The sequence below is a fragment of the Choloepus didactylus genome, chromosome 7 (genome assembly GCF_015220235.1).
Source record: "Choloepus didactylus isolate mChoDid1 chromosome 7, mChoDid1.pri, whole genome shotgun sequence".
Classification (NCBI taxonomy): domain Eukaryota; kingdom Metazoa; phylum Chordata; class Mammalia; order Pilosa; family Megalonychidae; genus Choloepus; species Choloepus didactylus.
Window position 1 is genome coordinate 132,354,300 of NC_051313.1, and position 23,583 is coordinate 132,377,882.

At 36.5% G+C, this 23,583-nt stretch overlaps 1 protein-coding gene across 1 annotated transcript in view; it reads right to left on the reverse strand.

Annotated features, from left to right (window-relative positions):
* Positions 1-23,583, reverse strand: part of CDKAL1 (CDK5 regulatory subunit associated protein 1 like 1) — a 732,119-nt gene that overhangs the window by 149,868 nt on the left and 558,668 nt on the right. The window contains 1 exon segment of the mRNA XM_037843927.1: positions 20,129-20,309. Within this exon segment, the coding sequence (XP_037699855.1) occupies positions 20,129-20,309 (181 nt within the window).

The window sequence follows — 23,583 nt, forward strand, 5'->3', positions numbered from 1 at the left end:
TTTTGAAAACATTTTGAGAAAGTGACAAAGCTCTTTTTATATGTTCTTGTTTTTAAATGAAAGTACGTCCCGAAATCACAAGCAGTGAGATTTGGGAGAGCCACTATATAGCATTGAACAAGTTTCCGTGTTATGACTAAAAAACATTCCCTCTGCAACATTGATCCCAACTGGTTACCTCACTTAGATTTGAACATCCCCAGCAAAAGGGAGGTAGGTTGCTCCCTCACAGGAAAATCTACTACGGATAGTTCCAACCAAGCTGCTTCTACCTACTCCAAGTGCATCCCTCCAGCCTTCTCAGGAGCACTCACTCTCTTCAGGGCTAAGACAGGAAGTGTCTACCGCAACCTCCTTGTCCTGAGGGCAAAAGTTCTAGAAACTGCAGGTAAGTGAGCTAGGAATCTTTTATGCTAACATACATTTAAAGTCATTGCCTATATGTTTCGGTTTCAAGATGTACAACAAGCAAGCAGATGGATTTATTATCACAATTAAGCATTTTAAACCATACGAACATTCCAACAGCCATTCTCATCGCATAAAGATTTTTTTCAAGTCACAGACCTCTTTAAAATGAAGATTTCATTACACCTTCATTATTTTTCATCACAATTTTCTGGGGGGAAAAAAAAAGTCTAGAATGGATGCCAGATGATCAAAAGACTTGCTGAACTTAAGTGACCTTTAGTAGGCAGACTGAGAATCTCAGCCACAATTTAAAAATTTTATTGGAATTACTTAAGATTAATGAAGACTAATGAAGGAAGATTCAATGGAGTAGAAAATATAAACATGTAAATTTGACCTTTCATCTAAAAGTCTAAAGTCACTCTCATTTGGCTTAGGTGATTTCACTATAAAATTTCTTATACATAAATAATCTCGCAAAAGCTAAGGAAAAAAATTAGTCTATGCTGCTCATGGAGATATACTGCTTAACTTATGTTCATTATAAACTTAAAAGGGTTATCTTTTTTTCTTTTTTTCAGTAGGGAATAAAGGATTGGCAAAGAATCCCTCCCTCCTTGCCTTGCAAATGGTAAAACTCAACAAAATGGTGCTTTCTCTGGTGATTTAAATGATTAAGAGATACATGTAATTTGGTTCATTTATCAGAGCTCTAATATAATACATTTAGAACACCAAAATTTATTTATATTATGCTAATATTCATGTAAAAGTTCTGAGAAAAGGGGGAAATATACTAAATGTATTTTGTCTCATTTGTGGGGAAAGAATTTTGGAATTTTGGGGATGGGAGGGTTGTTTTTAGTAGAAATAAAATACACTTAAGAAAACAAAATATCTTCACCAAGAGGCATTCCAAAACCAGAATAAAAAGCTGTTGTTTGAAAGTAACTGGTATTTTGCTTTTCTTCCAATAATAGGTTAGAGACTGTCTTCATTTTTTATTTTTTGGCAAGGAAATGGGGCATAAATTAGATAAGAAAGAACTGCTATCTATTTTGCAACAGTGTCTTGACTGAGGGAATTTTAGTTGCATAAGCATTTTTATAACCTACCTGAAATAGGTAGAGAAAACCATTATTAATCTTTGCTAAATTTAGGAGAACCAAGAAGACATAGTGCACTTCAGATATCCTCTCTTTGACTGTGGATCCCTAACGTTTCATCATTAATGCTTAGCTTCCTTTATTTAAGGTACTGATTTTTATAAAGATGAAACTGATCCAGGCAATGGTTTTCACCTAAAGCATAATTACAGAAATGTAGAGGAGGTCAAATGAAGAGACAGCTGTGTGAGGGGGAGAATAGTGACAAAGAATCTCAAAATGTTGGCTCTTGAGAAAAGAACAGTGAAACTGAACAAAGATAAAATAAAACAGCTTCAAAATTTGGTCCCAGACAACCTTGGACCTAGGGTAATTGTTTCACATTGGAGTGTAGTAGAAAGTCAATAACTTCTCTACCAAGCACTAAATAATAAAACAAAATGATACTGCTACACCACGGCTGGGTAAATGAAGTCCAAAAATGTGAGGAAGATGCTAAGGGGCCATGTTTAGAAGATAAAAGGCAAGACAAAAAAAAGCATCTGAAAGCTTCTTTTATGCATTAAGTTCTGCTTCCAACTAAGGCAAACTAGCTTGTATCAGACCAACACTCTTGCCAAGAACAATTAGAAAAGGAGAATAAAACTTAAAATATGTTCCTGCTTGATCAAGCATTAAGAAGCTACCAAGCTCCCCACTATGTGGGACATGACTCCCAGGGGTGTGAGTCTCCCTGATGACATGGGACACGACTCCCAGGAATGAACCTGGCTCTCTCATCATGGGATTGAGAATGCCTTCTTGACCAAAAGGGGGAAAAGAAAGGTAACAAAATAAGGTTTCAGTGGCTAAGAGATTTCAAATAAGAGTTGAGAGGTCATTCTGGAGATTATTCTTATGCAAGCTTCAGCTAGATATTGCAAATGGCGACAGTATGCCAAGTCCAAACCAGCAGTATTCCCGAAAATCCTGAAGAATACCCAGGTCCCAATCTGAGACTCTATAAAAGTTTCACTCATAAGTTTATTTTTTCAGAAACTTAAAACCTCCAGATTGTGCCTATGCCAGATAAGTCCCAAAACCCAGAGCCACCAGTCTCTTCAAGAACATCAACCAATTGCATCCCCCTTCCCCATAATGTCAACACCTCTTTTCAAAATGAACAAGTTAGAACGGTCCCTGCCTAGAGAACCCTGAAGATTGAGACAGTGATCAAATGTGAGGGAGGAGTAGCAACATACAAGACAGGATTTAACAAAGGATTATGACTACTGATTCATTACATAGATATGTTCTTTTAGTCTCTAGCATATTAGAGCAGCTAGAAGGAAATAACTGAAATTGTGGAACTGTAACCTATACCATACTTTGAAATGTGCCCTGTAACTACTTGTTAAATCATACTTCGAAAGTTATCACTTTTCTGTATATATGTTATATTTCACAATAAAAAAAGTTTCTAAAGAAAAAAAAAAGGGTAGCAAGGAAATGAGAATGGGACCAAGACCCCAGACAGAAAGGAAGCACAGAGAGATGGGTCAAATATTTGGAACCACTTTCTCCTTCTAGGTATTTGTCAATTTGTAAGTTATGACTGGCATGCTGAGTAGTCAGGCAGAAGCTAAAAGGATGAGAGATTATGTGAACTCTGTTCATTCTCATGAGCCTAGGGAAGCAAAAACTATGGAATTGAGGACCTCGCATGAAGAAAAGGCCTGGTAAACACCACAGAGGTTCAGCTGGAACAGGGGAGAACCACTTGATGGTAGGCTGCATCTGGCTTGTATCAGCTTGCAAGAGCTGATGGTGAGCATCTCTTCCTAATTCTGCATTCAGGGACATCACAGTGATAGTTTGAAATTGGCCACAGTGGAAGGATTTACACTACTGGAATCATCAAACACTACACAGGCTCCCACCCCCAAGATTTAGTTGTTAAACACTTACCAGAAAACTACAAGCTACATTCTAAAGGTAAGGGCAAAGAAGAAATAGACCAATCCTCAGAAAGACTGAAAGACAATTTTAAAGTCAATCTTGCATGAAATTAAGATAACCAGTCTTTATCTTAGCACCTGCCAAAAGCAAAATTAAATCCTCCCTGAAGGAAGAGACATTATGGTCAGGAACCTACAGAGTTTCTTGTTGTTGTTTTTAAAGCAATGGTCATCATTCAATAAAAAATTGCCAGGCACCCCATAATCAGGAAGAAAAACAAGAAAAAAGACAACAGAAACAAACCAACATAAGACCCAGATATTGGAGAATTCAGAAATGGACTTTAAGATAATTGAGTTAATATGCTCAAAAATACAAAGGAAAATATGAAGAATTTTAATTAGAACATTGGAATCTATGAAAAAGAATCAAATGGTAATTCTATAAATAAAAACAAAAGTCGAGAATTCGATACATGCGTTTCACTGAAGATTAAAAACAAATCAAGAGAGGATTAGTGAACTAGAAAGCTTCAAATTTTAACGTATGCACAAATCACCTGGGGATGCAGAATATGCTGCAGCAAGTCTAGAGTGGAGCCTGGGAGTGTTCATCTCTAGCAGCCCAAGGATGATACCAGTGTTGTGGGTCTACAGGCTATTATGAAGAATAAGAAACTAGAAAACAGCTGAGTAGAGAATACCCAGATAGGAGCATTAAGAGAACAAAGAATGAAAAATATGGAAAAGGATATATGAGACACTGGAAAACATGATGAAAATTTCTAACGTAAAACTGAACTCCCAGAAGAAGAGACAGGAGAATGGAGCAGAAGAAATAGCTGAAGAGAGAATGGCATAGATTTTCCAAACCTGATGAAAAAGATCAGAGCAAAAAAAAGTAAAGAACAGCAAGAATCTTAAGCAGAATAAATACAAAAAGAAAAGTACTCAGCAGGAGGCTTTGGAAGAGAAGGGATTATCTCAGACAGATCTTTGGATGTGTTTTTTGTCTAATGGAGTAAACTCCAGTGAAGTCCAGGGAAGACCCACAAGGTTCTGGAGAAACTTGTGTCAGCAGAAATACTGTTAGCACAGACTAAAACGGACAGGGAATGGCAAAAACAAAAAGAGGCTGCTGGACCCTAACATTCTAAAGATAGAATCAAGCTGAGGAAACTACTCAGCTGCAAACATGTGCTACCTTTCAGGAAAAATGAAAGATGACTTAAAGTGTATAACCAAGAGTCATTGAGATTTGTTCCCAGGCCTTGAAAACTAATCAAGTAACTCCCATTTGCCACCCTGGGTTTCAGAAATGCCATGGACCGGTGACTCCCTTTTACTTTTCTATTTCCTCCCTTTTCGAATGGGAATGTTTATAGCTGGTGCACTGTATTTTTGAAATATTGGGAATAGATAACTTGTCTTTTTAAAAAGTTTCATAGGTCCACAGATGAAGAGAAATTGTGCTGTGGGAGGTCTACTTAATAGATTAGACCCAGGAACTGCACTGGCTCCTGATTCAGATGATTTAGACGGTGAGATTTTGGAATTTGAGCTGATGAAATTTAGATGAAATTTTGGACTTGGAGTTGATATTATAATGAGATGAGTCTCCTGGAAACTTTGGGAAGGGTAAATGTATTTTGCACATAGGAGGGATGTGAATTACTGGGTGCTATGAGGTTGAGTATAATAGGCAGAATTCTAAGATAGACCCCAAGATTCTTGTCTCCTGGTATATAATCTTCCTGTAAGTGTGGGTAAGAGCTGAGACTATAATGGATGTCATTGCATGGTTAGGTTACATTATATGGCAAAGGTGAAGAAACTTTGCAGATATAATTAAGGTCCCTCATCAGATTGACCTTGAGTTAATCAAAAGTAAGATTATCCTGGATGGGACTTACCTAATCAGGCAAGACCTTTAAAAGAAGACTTAGGTCTTCCCTGATGTCAGAGATTCTTCTGGTGACCTTGAAGAATGAAGTCACCCTGAGTTCTCCAGCTGTTAGAAAATGAATTCTGCCAAAAACCACAAGAACTTGGAAGAGGACCCCGAGCCTCAGATGAGACCCCGGGCTTGACTGACACTCTGATTGCAGCTTTGTGACCATGAGTCTTGGATCCAGCTAAGCAGTGCCAGGAACCCTGATTCACAGAAACAGATTATTTTAAATAGGTGTTGTTATAAGCTCCCAAGTTTGTAATAATTTGATATGCAGCAAAAGAAAACTCATAAAGATATTGGCATATCATAATAAAATAGCTGAGAGAGAGAGAATAAAAGTCCAGGACAGACCCACATGTGTACAGACACTTGACTTATGTTAAAGGTGACCATTCAATAAATGTTCTTGACTTGAATGATACCCTTATAGAAAACAAGTGAATCTGGACCCCCACCTCATCCTTACATACTTATCTGTTCCAGCTGGATTGAAGATCTAAATGTAAAAGGTCAAATGATAAAATTTCAGGAGAATACACCATGGAATATCTTCACGACTCTGTGGGGAAGGTAAAGATTTCTTAAACAGAATACAAAAAGCACTAATGCAGAAAGGAAAATATTGATAATTTACTATATAAAATTAAGAATGCCTGGTCTTCAAAAGGCACCATTAAGAGAGTGAAAAGGCTGGTTGTGTAATGGAAGAAGATATTTAAATTATCATAACCTACAAAGAACCAGAATACATAAATAAGTCCTACAAATCAAGGGGGAAAAAACCCAACAAACTAAATAGGTAAGATGATCGATCAATGGGCAAAAGACTTGAACAGGCACTTCACAAGAAAGCAGTATCCAAATAGCCAAAAAACATATTCAAACTCGTAAGATAATACGAAAAGATAACTTGAAACCATCATTAGCTATTATTACACTGCCATGAGAATTACTAAAATGAAAGATACAACGATGCCATGTTGGCAAGAATATGGAAGTACTAGCACATTTATACATTGCTGTTGGGATTGTAAATTTATTCAACTACCTAGGAAAGCTACTTGGTAGAATCTAGTAAAGCAGAACAATTGCATATGCTATGACCAAGGAATTATACTTCTAGCCAAACACCAAGAAGGCAAGCATACTTATATAAGTGGCACAAAAGATATGAACAGGAAGGTTCACAGCAATATTAAAGGTAATAGAAATGTTGGAATGTTGAAAACACACACTTCTCTTTTAACAGCTGAATGAATAAATTGTGATACATGCATACAGTGGAAAATAATAAAGCAACAAAAATGGATGAACATGGAAAAACTTGGAAGCGTCTCACTAACATAATGTTAAGCAAAAGAAGACAAATGTTGATAAACTCTTCTATTTATATAAAACTTAAAAACAGGTCAAAAACTAATATATGGTCTTTGAATGAAGGAGAGTGGTTACATTTGGGAAAGGGGAGAGAAAGTAACTGGAAGGGCACAACAGGGGCTTCTGGAATACTAGTACTATTTAAATTCTTATCTGGTGGTTAAATGGGAGTATGAGAATTCACTTATGAGAATTCACATCTGTATACTTTTTCATAGGTGTGTTATAATTGAAAAAACTTTTTTTATTAAAATACTAAAGGGGGAGACTTCTAGGAAGATGGCGGAATTAGGAAAGGCAGAGCTCACTCCTCCACCAGAGAACAAATAGAGAAAAGGCAGAAAATGACCAGAACGGTGGGACTCTAGGGTACAAGTGATGAAAGAGGGACTTCTACATTATATAGGGAGGACCTGGATGAAAAAGCGGAGAAATTAGGACTGAGAGGAGGGGGTGAGTTTATTCAAGTGTGACCACACCAATGGCTGCTATGCACCAGCCGAATCAGGTGCTGGAGAAGAGGCACACTCCTGCACTCCCACCTCTGCAGCCAGGTGGGGTGATCTTCCCTCAGTCCCACAGTTGGGAGTTCCCACATGGAAACCCAGGAGCCAGCAGACTTGTTTTATTCACACCCGAGACCTTGCTGTGGTGCCGGTGCCTACCCCCATCCCTGAGGCAGGCCGCTGTGGGCATCCGGCTTGGGGGGAGACTGGGGGCCCTCCCCTGGGAAGGAGGCAGGATGTAGAGCAGAGCCTATCTGACAACTGGCTGGCAAGAAAGATTCTCTGGGTCTCACTGGCTCTAACCTTTCTCCATGGAGGCCTGGAGCACCCGGAGAGGTAGGGACAAGGGAGGGAGCTGCACTGCAGCACTAGGAGCACCTTCCCCACCCCAGAGGCCCACAGGTGCATACCAGCCTGTGTCTTGCAGGTGGGCAAAAAGCAGGGCACTCCTGGGCTGGCTGCAAGCTGGGGAGGCTGAAACTTTCAGTCCCATAGCCCACAGCCATTCCACATGGGAGCCTGGGATGCCCATCACGCCCACAAGCAGATTCTCCACCAATGTGTACAATGGCCACTCCCCACCCCCAGTGCTAGCAGCTTCTATCATGCACAGAGAACTGCGGCAATGACTGAACTTTCTCCTGGTCTGGACCCTGCACAGTGGGCTGTCGCAGTCAGGGAGAAGCAGGCTTGCGGGGAAAAGGAGGCCCAGGAGTGCCATCTGCTTAGAAGACAGGGAAAGTGCACTCTGGCAAAATGTTTTTCTGCTCAGCCTTTAAGACACTGACAAACAGAGTTGTACCTCCTGCATGAGGCCCTGGATTTGGTTTGCCTTAGCACTACTGACAAACCAAGTGCCAAAGGCTATCTTCAGAGCAAACCCAAGCAGCAACAAAATCTTAGGTGAGTGAGGGAAATCAACTTTCCAAATAACCTTATCAAGACAATCAAAAGCATAGAAACCAACAAAAAAATCACAAACCACATGAAGATGCAAGAAGATATGGCCATGCCAAATGACTAAATTAAAAAGCCAGAGGAGACTCAGAATTTGAAACAACTAATCAAAGATGGTCATAAAAGTCTCCTAAATAACTTCAGTGAGTTGGCTAAAGACATAAAGGATATCTAGACAATACTAGAAGAGCATAAAGAAGAATCTGAAGGGATAAATAGAAAAACAGCAGATTTTAGGGAAATGAAAGATACTGTAGATCAAATAAAAAATATACTACAGACACAAAACAGCAGATTTGGAGAAGCAGAATAAAGAATAAGTGAACAAGAGGACAGGACAACTGAATTCAAACGCACAAAAGAACAGATGGTGAAACATGAGAAACTTTGTTAACAGAGTAAACTCCCCAATTAAAAGATACAAATTGGCAGAATGGATTAAAAAGTATGATAGATCTATATGCTGTTTCTAAGAGACTCATCTTAGACCCAGGGATACAGATAGGTTGAAAATGAAAGGATAGAAAAAAGTGTACCTCAGAAATTGTAGCCAAAAGAAAGCAGGGGTAGTTATACTAAAATCAGACAAAATAGACTTTAAATGCAAAGAAGTTATAAAAGACAAGGAAGGACACTATATAAAAGTGACAATTCACCAAGAAGAAATAACAATTATAAATGTTTATGCAAATAATCAAGGAGCTCCAAAGTACATAAGGCAAACAATGGCAAAACTGAAGGGAGCAACAGACATTTCTAAAATAATAGGGGGAGACGTCAATGCACCTCTCTCTTCTATAGATGGAACAACCAGAGAGAGGATCAATAAGGAAAGAGAGAACCTAAACATTGTGAAAAATGAATTAGATCTAACATATATAGATTGCTGTACCCCAAAAGACCAGGATATACATTCTTCTCAAGTTCTCCTGGAATGTTCTCCAGGAGAGATCATATGTTGGTGCACAAAACAGGTCTGAATAAATTTTAAAAGATGGAAATTATTCAAAGCACTACCTCTGACCACAATGGAATGAAGGTAGAATTTAACAACCATCAAAAAACTAGAACTTTCACAAATATAGAGAGGTTAACACACTCTTAATCAGTGGATCACAGAAGAAATTGTATGAGAAATTAGTAAATATCTGGAGATGAATGAAAATAAGAATACAAAATATCAAAATAGATTGCTTAATAAATTCACTGCTTTCCCCCCTACATGGGACATGTCTCCCAGCGGTGTTAGTTTCCCTGCCAAAGTGCGTCATGACTCCATGGATGAGCCTGGCCCTGACACTGTGGGATTGAGAATGCCTTCTTGACCAAAAGGGGGAAAAGAAATGAAACAAAATAAAGTTTCAGTGGTTCTATTTCAAATAGAGTAGAGAAGTCATTCTGGAGGTTATTCTTATGCATTATATAGATATTCCTTTTTAGTTTCTAGTACATTAGAATAGCTAGAAAGAGATACCTGAAACTTTTGAAATATAATCCAGTAGACATGATTCTTGATGATAACTGTATAACTATATAGCTTTTATCATGTGACCATGTGACTGTGAAAATCTTGTGAGAGACAATCCCTTTATCCAGTGTATGGACTGATGAGTAACAAAATAAAGACAAAAATAAATAAATAATGGGGGGTAAGGGGTATAGGCTATTTTGAGTGTTCTTTCTATATTATTATTATTATTTTTTTTTGGAGTAATGAAAATGTTCTCAAATTTATTGTGGTGATGAATGCACAAACAAATGATGATGCTGTGAGCCACTGACTGTATACTTTGGACGGAATATATCTCATTAAATTGCATTTTTTATAAAACAGTAAAAAAACAAAAATCTATGGGATGAAGTGAATATGGTACTGAGAGGGAAATTTATAGCTCTAAATGCCTAAATTAAAAAAGGAAGAAAGAGTTAAAACCAAAGACCTAACTGAACAACTGAAGAAACTAGAGAAAGAACAGTAAACTAACCCTAAAGCAAGTATAAGAAAACAAATAACAAATATTAAAGCAGAAATAAATGAACAGGAGAACAAAAAAACAAGAGAGAATCAATAAAACCAAAAGTTGGTTCTTTGAGAAGATCAACAACATTGACAAACCCTAAGCTAGACTGACAAAGTCAAAAAGAGAGAAGATGCAAATAAACAAAATCAGAAATGAGAGGAAGTCATTACCATGGATCTCAAAGAAATAAAAAAATCGTAAGAGGATACTACAGACAACTGTACACCAACAAACTAGACAACTTAGATGAAATGGACAATTTCCTAGAAACACACAAACAACCTACACTGACCTGAAAAGAAACAGCAGACCTTAACAAACCAATCACAGTAATGAGATTCAATCAATCATCAAAAACCTTCCTACAAAGAAAAGTTGAGGGCCAGATGCCTTCACAGGGGAATTTTACCAAACATTCCAAAAAGGTTTAACACCATTCATGCTCAAACTCTTCCAAAAAACTGAAGAAAAGGGAACACTACCTAACTCATTCTATGAAGCTAACATCCCTCTAATACCAAAACCCAATAAAGATACTACAAGAAAGGAAAACTACAGGCCAACTTCCCCAATGAGTATAGACGCAAAAATACTGGCAAAATACTTGCAAATTGAATCCAATAGCACAGTAAAAGAATTATACACCATGACCACGTGGGGTTTATCCCAGGTATGCAAGGGTGGTTCAAAACAAGAAAATCTATCTATGTAATACAACACATTAACAAATCGAAAGGGAAAAATCACATTATTATCTCAAATGATGCTGAAAAGGCATTTGACAAAATTCAGCATCCTTTCCTGATAAAAACCCTTCAAAAGGTAGGAATCAAAGAAGCTTCCTCAACATGATAAAAGGCATACATGAAAAACCAACAAGCAGCATCGTACTCAACAGAGGGAGACTAAAAGCCTTCCCCTAAGATTGGAAACAAGACAGGGATGTATAATATCACACTGTTATTCAACATTGTGCTAGAAGTTCTAGCTAGAGCAATTAGGCAAGAAAAAAATAAAATAAAATGAAATAAAAGGCATCCAAATTGGAAAGCAAGAAGTCTCATTATTTGCAGATGACATGATCCTATATTTGGAAAACTCCAGGAAACCTATGACAAAGCTATCTAAGCTAATAAACAAATTCAGCAAAGTGGCAGGATACAAGATTAATGTGCAAAAATCAGCAGTGTGTCTAAACACTAGTCATGATCTAACACAAGAGGCAAGTAAGAAAAAAATTCCACTCACAATAGCAACTAAGAGAATCTAGTATCTAGAAATATACTTAACCAAGGATGTAAAGGACTTGTACCCAGAAAACTACAAAACAATGCTAAAAGAAATCAAAGAAGATCTAAATCTGTGGAAAGACATTCTGTGTTCACAGTTAGGAAGGCTAAATGTTAAGATGCCAATTCAACCCAAATTGATCTATAGATTCAAAGCAATATCAATCAAAATTCCAACAACCTACTTTGGAAAAGCTAGTTATCAAATATATTTGGAAGAAAAAGGGGCTTCAAATAGCCAAAAACATCCTAAAAAAGAACAAAGTGGAAAGACTTACACTTCCTGACTTTGGAGCTTATTGTAAGTAGTCAAAACCAAATGGTATTGGCACAAAGATAGACATATTGATCAGGGGCATCAATTGAGAGTTCAGAAATAGACTCTCAGATCTACGGTCAACTGATTTTTGACAAGGCCCCCAAATCCAATGAACTGAGACAGAATAGTCTCTTCAATAAATGGGGCTAGGAGAACTGGATATCCATATTCAAAGGAATGAATGAGGACCCTGCCTCACAACCTACACAAAAATTAACTCAAAGGTATCAAAGACCTAATATAAGAGCCAGTACCATAAAACTCCTAGAAGAAAATGTAGGGAAACATCTTCAAGACCTAGTGATAGGAAGTAGCTTCTTAGACCTTATATACCCAAAGCAAAAGCAACAACAAAAAAAAGTAGATAAATGGGACCTTCTCAAGACTGACTACTTCTATGCTTCAAAGGACTTTGTCAAAAAGGTGAAGAGGCAGCCAACTCAATGGGAGAAAATATCTGGAAACCATATATCTGATAAGGATTTGGTATCCAGTATGTATGAAGAAACCCTACAACTCAACAACAGGACAAACAACCAACTATAAATTGAGCAAGAGATATGAATAGGCATTTTTCCAAAGAGGAAATATAAACGGATAAAAAGCACATGAAAAGATGTTCATCTTCATTAGTTATTAGGGAAATGCAAATCAAAACCACAATGAGATATTATCTCATACCTATTAGGATGCCCACTATTAAACAAACTGGAAACTACAGATGTTGGAGAGGATGTGGAGAAATTGGAACACTCACTCCCTCCTGGTAGGAATCTAAAATGATACAGCTGCTGTGGAAGACACTTTGGTGACTCCTCAGAAAAAAATATCAAGTTGCCCTACAACCTGGCAATTCTGCTACTCTGTATGTACCCAGATCTGAAAGCAGTGACATGAACAGACATTTGCACACCAATGTTCACACTGGCAATTCACAATTGCCAAAAGATGGAAACAATCCAGTGTCTATCAACAGATGAGTGGATAAACAAAATGTGGTATATACATATGATGGAATACTATGCAGCAGTAAGAAGGAATGAGCTCCTGAAACATGTGACAACATGGATAAACCTTCAGGACATAATGCTATGTGAAATAAGCCTGACACAAAAGGACAGAAATTGTTATGATTTCACTAATATGAGCCACCTAGAAAATGTAAACTCAGAGTCTTAACATGTAGAATGTAGGAGACCTAGAAATAGACAGAAGCTAGAGCAGGGAAAGCAGTTACCTCATATGTTCAGAACTGTTAACGAGACTGAACTTAAATATTTGGGAATGGATAGAGGTGATGGTGGGTTGCTATTGGGATTGTAAGTAATAGCACTGTATTGAAGGTGAATTTGATTGAAAGGGGTTGTTCAAAATCATGTAGCTCACTGATTAACTACAAATATAAATCAGTTCTTGTATGAACTACTACAAAAAATGTATGACATTTGTACAAAGAGCTAATAATAGAGTGGTATATGGGGAAAAATTACCTATTGCATGTCATGGACTATATTTAACCGTAATACCTTACTAGTACTACACCAATACTAGGGGTAAATAATTTGGAGTGATAAGGGATATCGGGTGTTTTGGCTTTCTTTTGTGTGTGTGTGTGTCTGTCTATCTGTTACTTTTCTCTTTGTAGCAATGAAAAATGTCTAAAGTTGAGAGTAAAATGATTGCACAACTAAGTGAGAATACAGTGAGACACTGTATACTTTGGATAGAATATATGGTATGGGAATATATTTCAATAAAATCTGCAGATTCAAAAAAAAAATAAACAGAAAGATACAAGTGCTAGAGAAGATGTGAAGAGAGAGGTATACCCATTCACTGTTGGTAGAGAAGTAGAATGATGCAGCCCCTCTCGAGGGCAGTGTGACAGGAGGCTAAATATAGGGCCGCCATATGATCACACAATCCTGTTACTAGGAATATACTTAGAAGAACTGAAAGCAGGGACATGAATAGACATTTGCATACTGATGTTTATGGCATTATTGATGATTGCCAACAATGGAGATGACTGTAGGGTCCATTGACTAGTGAGCGGAAGTATACATACAGTGGAATATTGTGCAGCTACAGAAAGGAATGAAGTTGTGAGGTATGCAGCAGGGTGAATGAACCTTGAGGACATTATGTTGATCAATACCAGAAACAAAAGGACAAATATTGTATGAACTCATTTAGAAAATGTTCATAAGAAAATTAGGACCTAGATTGTAAGCTCTTACAGCAGTCACATTTATTCCCGAGTTTCAACTGTTGTTTCTAAATTCTGAGATGCTGTTCTCCTTGTGTATAACCTGGTAGTTCCCTGGAACTTTGGGTACCTGTGTGACACCTGAGACTCAGAGTTATGGTTCTGCAGCTCTGAAAATCAGCATTACTCCATACAGCAACTCTTAAAGAAGCTGAAAAACAAATCAGACTTCAAATAGAGAGATGAATAAAGCTGATCTAGTTAGCACTAAGGTAAATAAGAACAAGGTAAAGGATGATTATTGTCTGTATTTTAAAACTTCACCTTCCATGTGAGACCAAAGGAAGAGATGTTTATTTTGTCCAAAATTTAAATTTTCTGAAGCACACTATCTAACTTACCCTCTCTGGTCAGTTTATTTAAGCAATCTAATTACGTGGAGCCTAGAATATAGAATAAGATCTTGTTATTCTATATTCCTTAATGTAATACCCTGAGACATTCCAGAAAATAAAGAATTTGCAAAGCCCCTTGTGGGACTGGAGAAAAAATATGGAACTATTAAACTTCCCCACCTGGGAAATTCTCTCAAGCATTAGGGGACTCCAATTTAATAAAGCAAGCCTTCGATCTTGACGTGTGCCCTTATGAAACTTACTTCTGTAATGGCAAAGCTAAGCCTACTTAGAATTATGCCTAAGAGTCACTCCCAGAGAACCTCTTTTGTTGCTCAGATGTGGCCTCTCTCTTTAAAAGCCAATCTTTGCAAATAAACTCACTAACCCCCTGCCCCCATGTGGGACATGACTTCCACAGGTGTAAGTCTCCCTGGCAACGTTGGACATGACTCCCAGGGATGAGCCTGGCCCTGACATTGTGGGATTGACAATGCCCTCTTGACCAAAAGGGGGAAAGGAAATGAAACAAATAAAGTCTCAGTGGCTAAGATATTTCAAATACAGTTGAGAAGTCATTCTGGAGGTTACTCTTCTGTGAGCTTCAGCCAGATATTGCAGATTGCCACAGTATGACAAGCCCCAGCCAACAGTATTCCTGAAAACCCTAAAGAATACCCTAGACTCTATCTAAGACTCTATAAAGGTGTTACTTATTAAGTTTAATTTTTCAGAAACTTAAAACCTCCAGATTGTTCCCATCTCAGATAAGTCCTGAAACCCAGATTTATCAGTCTCTCCAACTAGGTGCATTCCCCTACTCTGTAATGTCAACACCCCTTTTCAACATGAAGAAGCTAGAATGGTCATTGCCCAGACATCCCTGAAGATTGAAAGAATGATCAAATGAGAAGGAGGAGTTTTAAAAGAGAAGTTAGGATTTAACAAATGATTATGTCTACTGACTTATCATATAGCTATTTCTTTTTAGCTTCTAGTGTATTAGAAGAGCCAGAAGGAAATACCTGAAATTGTTGGACTGTAACCCAGTAACCGTAATCTTTGATAATGATTGTATACTTATATAGCTTTTATCTTGTGACCGTGTGATTGTAAAAACCTTGTGACTGATACCCCCATGCCAGTTTGAATGTATTGTGTCCCCCAAATGCCATTATCTTTGTAGTCTTGTGGGGCAGATGTTTTGGTGCTGATTAGATTTGCTTGGAATGTGCCCCACCCAACTGTGGGTGATGACTCTGATGAGATATTCCCATGGAGGCATGGCCCCACCCATTCAGGGTGGGCCTTGATCAGTGGAGCCATATAAATGAGCTGACTCAAAGAGAAGGAACTCAGTGCAGCTGTGAGTGACGTTTTGAAGAGGAGCAAGCTTGCTAGAGAGGAACATCCTGGGAGAAAGCCATTTTGAAACCAGAACTTTGGAGCAGACGCCAGCCACGTGCCTTCCCAGCTAACAGAGGTTTTCCGGATGCCATTGGCCATCCTCCAGTGAAGGTACCCGATTACTGATGTGTTACCTTGGACACTTTATGGCCTTAAGACTATAACTGTGTAGCCAAATAAACCCCCTTTTTATAAAAGCCAATCCATCTCTGGTGTTTTGCATTCTGCAGCATTAGCAAACTAGAACACCCCCTTTATCCAGTGTATGCGTAGATGAGTAATAAAATAAAGACATGCATGGGGAAAAATTAACAATAAAATTAATAGAAACATATAAAAAAGTGAATTTATGAACATAATACTCTACAGAAAAAACTATTCCCAAAGTTGATTCCATTTATATAATGTTCAAAAACAGGCAAAACTAAATTACTGTATATCATGCATACTTTTGTGGAGAAAAAGGAGGTTGTGACCACAAACAGACACAAAGGAGGTTTCTAGGGTGTTGGCAACGTTATACCATTAACAGGTGTTTGCTCTGTAACTATTTATTAAGCTGTACTTTGAAATTTGCTCTATATTTGTTAAACCATTTTTTGAAATTTAAAAACAATGCTATAGGGACAGTAAACATACAAGTAGTTGCAGGGGCTGGGGATACAGGCAGCAGATGATTACAAAGGGCAAGAAAGAATTTTGGGGGAGCCAATGGAACTGTTACAGGCACACTTTGTTTCATTCTGTTTTGCTTTATTGCACTTCATAGATACTGCATTTTGTATAAATTGAAGGTTTGTGGCAACCCTGTGTTGAGCAAGTCTATCAGCACCATTTTTCTTAAGAGCATGTCCTTGCTTTATGTCTCTGTGTCACCTTTTGGTAATTCTTGCAGTATTTCAAACTTTTTTATTATTATATCTGTTATGGTGATCTGTGATCAGGGATCTTTGATGATATTATTGTAATTGTTCTGGGGTGCCATGAACCCACCCATAGAAGATGGCAAACTTAATCGATACACATTGTGTTTGTTCTGACTGCCCATTCCCCTCCTGTCTCTATCCCTCTCCTTGGGCCTCCCTATTCCCTGATATGCGACAATACTGAAATTAAGCCAATTAACAACCCTACAATGGCCTCTAAGGGTTCAGTGAAAGGAAGAGTCACATGTCTCTCACTTTAAATCCGAAGCAAAAAACAATGAAGCTTAGTGAGGAAGGCATGTCAAAAGCCAAGACAGGCAAAAAGCCAGGCTCTTGCACCACACAGTTAGCCAAGTTGTAAACACAGAGGAAAAGTTCTTGAAGGAAATGAAAAGTGCTACTCCAGTGACTGCATGAATGACAAGAAAGTAAAAAGGCTTTACTGCTAATATGGAGAAAGTTTTAGGTCTGGATAGAATATCAAACCAGCCGTAACATTCCCTTAAACCAAAACCTAACCCAGAGCAAAGACGTAACTCTCTTTAATTCTATGAAGGCTGAGAGAGGTGAGGAAGCTGCAGGAGAAAAGTTTGAAGCTAGCAGAGGTTGGTTCTTGAGGTTTAAGAAAAGATGGCATCTCCATATGATAAAAGTACAAGGTGAAGCAACAAGTGCTGATGTAGAAGCTGCAGTGAGTTATTCTAGAAGATCCAGCTAAGATAATTGATGAAGGTGGCTACACTAAACAACAGATTTTCAATGTAGACGAAACAGCTTTCTATTGAAAGAAGACACCATCTAGGACTTTCATAGCTAAAGAGAATTCAATGCCTGGCTTCAAAGCTTCAAACTACAGACTGACCCTCTTGTTAGGAGTTAACGCAGCTGGTGACTTTTAAGTTGAAGTCAATGCTCATTTACCATTGTGAAAACATCAGGACCCTTAAGAATTATGCTAAATCTACTCTGCTTTTGTACTATAAATGAAACAACAAAGCCTGGATGACAGCACGTCTGTTTACCACATGGTTGACTGAATATTTTAAGCCCACTGTTGAGATCTACTGCTCAGAAAAAAGATTCCTTTCAAACATTACTGTTCATTGACAATGCATCTGGTAAAGTAAGAGCTCTAATGGAGATGCGTGATGAGATTTATATTGTTTTCATGCCCAGTAACCCAACATCCATTCTACAGCCCATGGATCCAGGAGTAATTTAGACTTTCTTTTTTTTTTTTTAAGAAATACATTTTGTAAGGCTATAGCTGCTATAGACAGTGACTCCTTTGATGGATCTGGGCAGAGTCAATTGAAAACCTTCTGGAAAGGATTCACCATTCTAGGTGCCATTAAAAACATTCAATTATGGGAGGAGGTCAAAATATCAACATTAACAGGAATTGAAAGAAGTTGATTCTAACCCTCACAGATGACTTTGAGGGGTTCAAGACTGTAGTGGAGGAAGTAACTGCATATGTGGTCAAAATAGCAAGAGAACTAGAATTAGAAGTGGACCCTGGAGATGTGACTGAATTGTAGCAATGACATAGTAAAACTTTCATGGATGAAAAGTTGCTTCTTATGGATGAACAAACAAAGTAATTTCTTGAAATGGAATCTAATCCCGGTGAAGATGCCATGAAAACTGTTGAAATGACAACAAAGGATTACATATACTTAGTTGAGCACGGTTTGAGAGGACAGACTCGATTTTGAAAGTTCTGCCGTGCATAAAATGCTATCAAATAGCACTGCAGGCTCAAAGAAATCTTTCATTAAATGAAGAGTTAATCAACAGGACAAATTTCATTGTTATCTTAATTTAAGAAACTGTCACAGCCACCCCAATCTTCATCAACCACCACCCTGGTAGTCAGCATACATCAACAGTGAATATGGCCCTCTATCAGCAGATTCAAAGAAGGCTCCGATGATGGTCAGCATTTTTTAGGAATAAAGTATTTTTAAATTAAAGTATGTACAATGGTTTCAGACATAATGCTATTTATTGCACAGTTAATATTAATAGACTACAATATAGTGTAAACATAACTTTTATATGCATTGGGAAACCAGAAAATTTTCTGACTCACTTTATTGAAAGCTCAGTGCATGCCTATAAATATTTTGATTGTGGTGGTTATTACATTATTGAATATTTGTCAAAATCCATAGAATTGTACAAAGAGTGAATTTTACTGTATGTAAAGTATACCTCCACAAAAAATTATAATCTGGACATCAAAACGAAGTAATTAATTAATTTTACTTTTTATTTTTGTGAAAAATTGAATATCCATAGTGTTATAATCTGCTTCTTATTGACTAAATTAGAAAGAAAATCAAGTGGTCTAGCTGTAAAATATTTTCTTACCCTTATACAGAAATTTGTAAAAATAAAATGAAGAACATTTTTGGAAAAGAAAACTTGATATTCCCTTCAGTTTTACTGGAGAAAAAGGGACTTTTAAAAATACGTATGCTCTGTGTTTGTTATTCACATACAGCATAATAGGAAAACAATAACAAGATCTGGGTTATTCCTTTCTGCATTTATGCATCAAAGCATCAAAAGCATTTGAGAAAAATTAAGTTACCAGAAACAGTACAAAATTTTCAGTTGAAAAAGTTTACTTCCTCTTAAGGCTTATTTTGTGTTCTTCCATCTTCAGGCAATGCATCTAGAAACTACACATTGTTTTGATACCATTCATTTTGGGGGCATTCTCGGAAACAGTTGCCTTTATTGGATCTCAAATTTATTCACATTTCTTTTCAGTCATGTTTTTCATATATCTATGAACACATAAGGATGAAATTAATGGAGGTTCATTGTGAAAGCAACACATACTTGAAAAAAACAGATAAATATTGCATAGGATTTATTTCCAGGAGAAGTAGAAAAACCATGGGATCTCCAATAAGTAACAAATAATTTATGAAAAAGGTCCCTTAAGAGGCAAAGTAAACATGAAACTGCATTTGCTTACAGATATTTAAATGTTGTGTTATTTGGAAACATCCAAGCATTTATCCTATAAATACAGCTAAATACTAGATATTAGTTTAAAAATACATTTTTTCCAAGAGTCACTTGAACCTCACTCTTCAAAAGAACAAAAAGCTATTATTTTACACAATGTTATTTTACTTGCCCATGGTCTCCCTCTCCTCTGGCCCTAATTTGGAAATCTCCCCATGGTTTTTTTAACTCTAGGGTTATACCATGATTAAGTAGTTTAAGGTAGGCAACACAGCTGCATTTTTATAGCTATGGGCAAAAGATAATACTTTACAAGAAAAATATCTTACCACTTGTGCTGGAACTTGTTCCATTTTTGCAGCAGGAGTTCCTGGTCTTGGATAAAATTGGTTAATAAAGAGGCTTGGGAATTTGTACTCTTCAACAAGCTTCACTGTTTCTTGAAAATCTTGACCTGTTTCTCCAGGAAAACCACAGATAATGTCTGTTGCAATAGTTATTCCAGGAACTCTGGAAAATAAGACAAAAATGTAAGATGCTGATTATAAGCTATACTTATTCTATTTCGCTGACATCTTAAATGCCATTATTCCTTTAAAAATTTAATTAGGAAAGGGGCACTTGCAAGTAGTTTTAAATACTAAAAGCTTATAAAGAAAAACAGTGTTCTCCTGTCTTACCCTCAGTCACCCATTTTTAATTCTTTTACATGTTTCTTCATTATTACCTCTACATTTTTAAATTGATGTTTATATGGCTATTTCTAGATTTACTGATTTTTAGACAATATCTACAGACTTTTCTAATATGGTAAAGTTATCTCTCCCTACTCTCCTAATGTAACTACCACACAATTTCAGTTAAATTGGTAGTATTTTCAGTACTTTGCAGTAAAATTTCCAGACTGCAAAAATTTTGTTAACTACTGAGCCAACTGGTATACTATCATGAAATTCTGTTTTTCCACAACTTTTAGTTTTTCTAGAGTTAATAATTGCCTCTTTTTTGAAAAGATTGCTTAATATTGTCTGTATGCACAGCTAATGTCTTCTAGAAAACCATGGGGAAGAAGCAAGAAGTCAATAGAATCCAGAAGAGAAAGGAGAAGACATCATCATGTGCATGGCCATGTGACAGAAAAGCCAAGGACCAAGAACAGCTGACAGCCAGCCCCAGAATGCCATGGTCTTTGGGGAGAAAGTATTGTCTTGCTGACTGTTCAGTTTTGGACTTCTCCTAGCCTCAAAACTATGAGCCAATAAATTCCACCGTTTAAGCAAATTTGTATGGTATTTGCTTTAGCAGCTAGGAGAGTACGTCAACCTCCAACTGTTCTACTAAAAAAAATTAACTGAATGTATTATTTTAAATTTCTAAGAGCTTTTCCTCATACTCTAATTTTCCTTTTTCACAGCATTCTATTCTTGTTTTATACATGTAGTTCTTTTTTTATCTCTCTGAGGATATCAAAGTTTTTCACAATTTTTCTATTACTCAAGTACTGTAAGTATGTCTATTTCTTCCAGGTTTTTGTATTTTGGTCCCTCTCATTCATAGCTGAGAAGTCATTTCTCCCAGGCCATTCAGTTTTTCTATAAATATGTTCAAATATCCTACAAAGGGATTATATAATTTTATTTTAGTACTCTGGAAGAATAACATTAACAGTACTGAAAAACTCAGTATTATTCTGGATCCAAAGAACCATAAAAATAGCCCTAAACATTTCATATCATATCATAAATACTATACCAATTTTCCTGTTACCTAAATGCAGATCTATATGGATGAATAAAACAGTTTATCTGATTAATAGATATGAGATATTTTAGAGGATAAAAAACAACAAAGGATGTATCAATCAGGAAAGTCAAATTACTGGGTTACCAATACAAACAGCTTCATAAAAATAACAGCTTTCCATATCTTGTTTCCATACTATTTTAATACCTGTAGGAAAGAATAATAAACTTATTGTTTAAAAGATACCTTTCTTGAATTCTACTTGATCTCATCAAACCATTAATTTGGCTAAACTTTAATTAGTAGAACCTGAAAAAGTTCCAAGGACTGGAACTTTTCTCTATGGTGATAAATAGAAAAAGAGACAATACATATAGAGAAGAAATGAAATAGTATATTTGAAATTTTTAAAAATTTTTTATTGTAAATTTTTTTAAGGGTGATTATCAAAATTATTTCTGCAAATTATAAAAATGATATGCTTTTACAGTAAGCTATAAGACAGGTCACTTTCTAGATTAACTAAAGCATGGAGAATGGAAAAATTATGTCAATAATTTTCAATAAGCTAGTTTTACACTTGCCTTTTAACCACACCTGATCAAAAGAAATCCAGAACTAAAAATAAAAGTAATGGATCAGAGTAGACAATGACAGAGAAGAGCCCATACACCGTTTACACAGCCCGCCCCCCCATGCCCCGGGAAATTTAAAGAAAATAAATCTTAGAAATTGCCTGTGAATTACTGCAAAAAAAAAAAAAAAAGACAATAGGGTTATTATCCAAGGCTATGAATTGGAATGAACTTGGCACTAGATTATGGGGTATTCCCAAAGGAAAGTACCTTACTGATCCCCCACCCCCCTACCCCCATTCTTCTTGGCCCATTAGCTCAGCATTATGCAACACCTGCTTGCTTTGGCTTTGATTTCCACAGTGAAAAAGAGAAGACAAATCTTTGGAGGAGGCATCATAAATGTTAAGGAAGGGGAGAGTCAATGCATGGATATATTTGATAATCGATACAAAACAAATGACTGTTACAGGGGAGAGGACAGGCCATGATGAATTAGTGAAAGAACTTTGTTAGTCAATATTTAAAGTTAAAGCAGTTTGCTTTCAAAATATATAAGAATATAAATTGCTTATAAACATTTTTTAAGTAAAAATTGTACTTCAATGTTAGATGAGGTTCATCTATACTTTAATTTTAGACTGCAAATGATGCTACTTAAGTTCCTGAAAAGAATTTGACCCCTTAGGTAAATCAAGTAAAATTTCTTATTTGCCCTGTTAATTTGCCTAGTAAATAATTCTCTTTAATACATGGGAAAAATCAAAAAACTTTTTGAAATGGAACAAATTCTAAATTAACAGCATATGATTTAAGTGGCTGAAATTTAAAATATTTAAAATACCAATTCTGCATAAACGCTGTTTTCAATATGCTATGAATTTCCAAAATCTTAAAATTTTAAAAATGATTCTTTCTACAAATTTATTGAAGCTGTGAATAAAATGTATATATTTATTAGGTAGTAATTGTTTTCAAACTTTTAAAAACTTCATTATTTGTGTTTTCATAGTAATTTTTGCGAATAAGAAAAAGATGAAAACAAGAATGTTTAATTGACTTAAAGAGAAAATTTTGCGCATTATTTTCTCTGATCTATACCAGCTATATACTGGTGAAATGGGTTCATCAAATAATTCTGGAATGGGGTTGCTGCGAAAAACTTCAGTGAAGCATCTGACCTTGGCAGAGCAGTGCTATCATCAGTTACCAAAACCTACCTGGTACCTGTGAGGAGAGGACTAGGATTTAAGTAAGGCTAACTATTTTAAGAGTTAATTATTTATCTTGCATAAAAATACACACATACATATACACATGCCCCACACTATATTTGAAATGCTACTTAGTAGGTCGTACTTGAATTCATCCCAAGATGAGTATACTTTATCTTTAAATCAATAAATTCTGAGCCTCAAATTCTACATATGAAAAAAGTGAGACCAACACACATGGCACTTATCTCA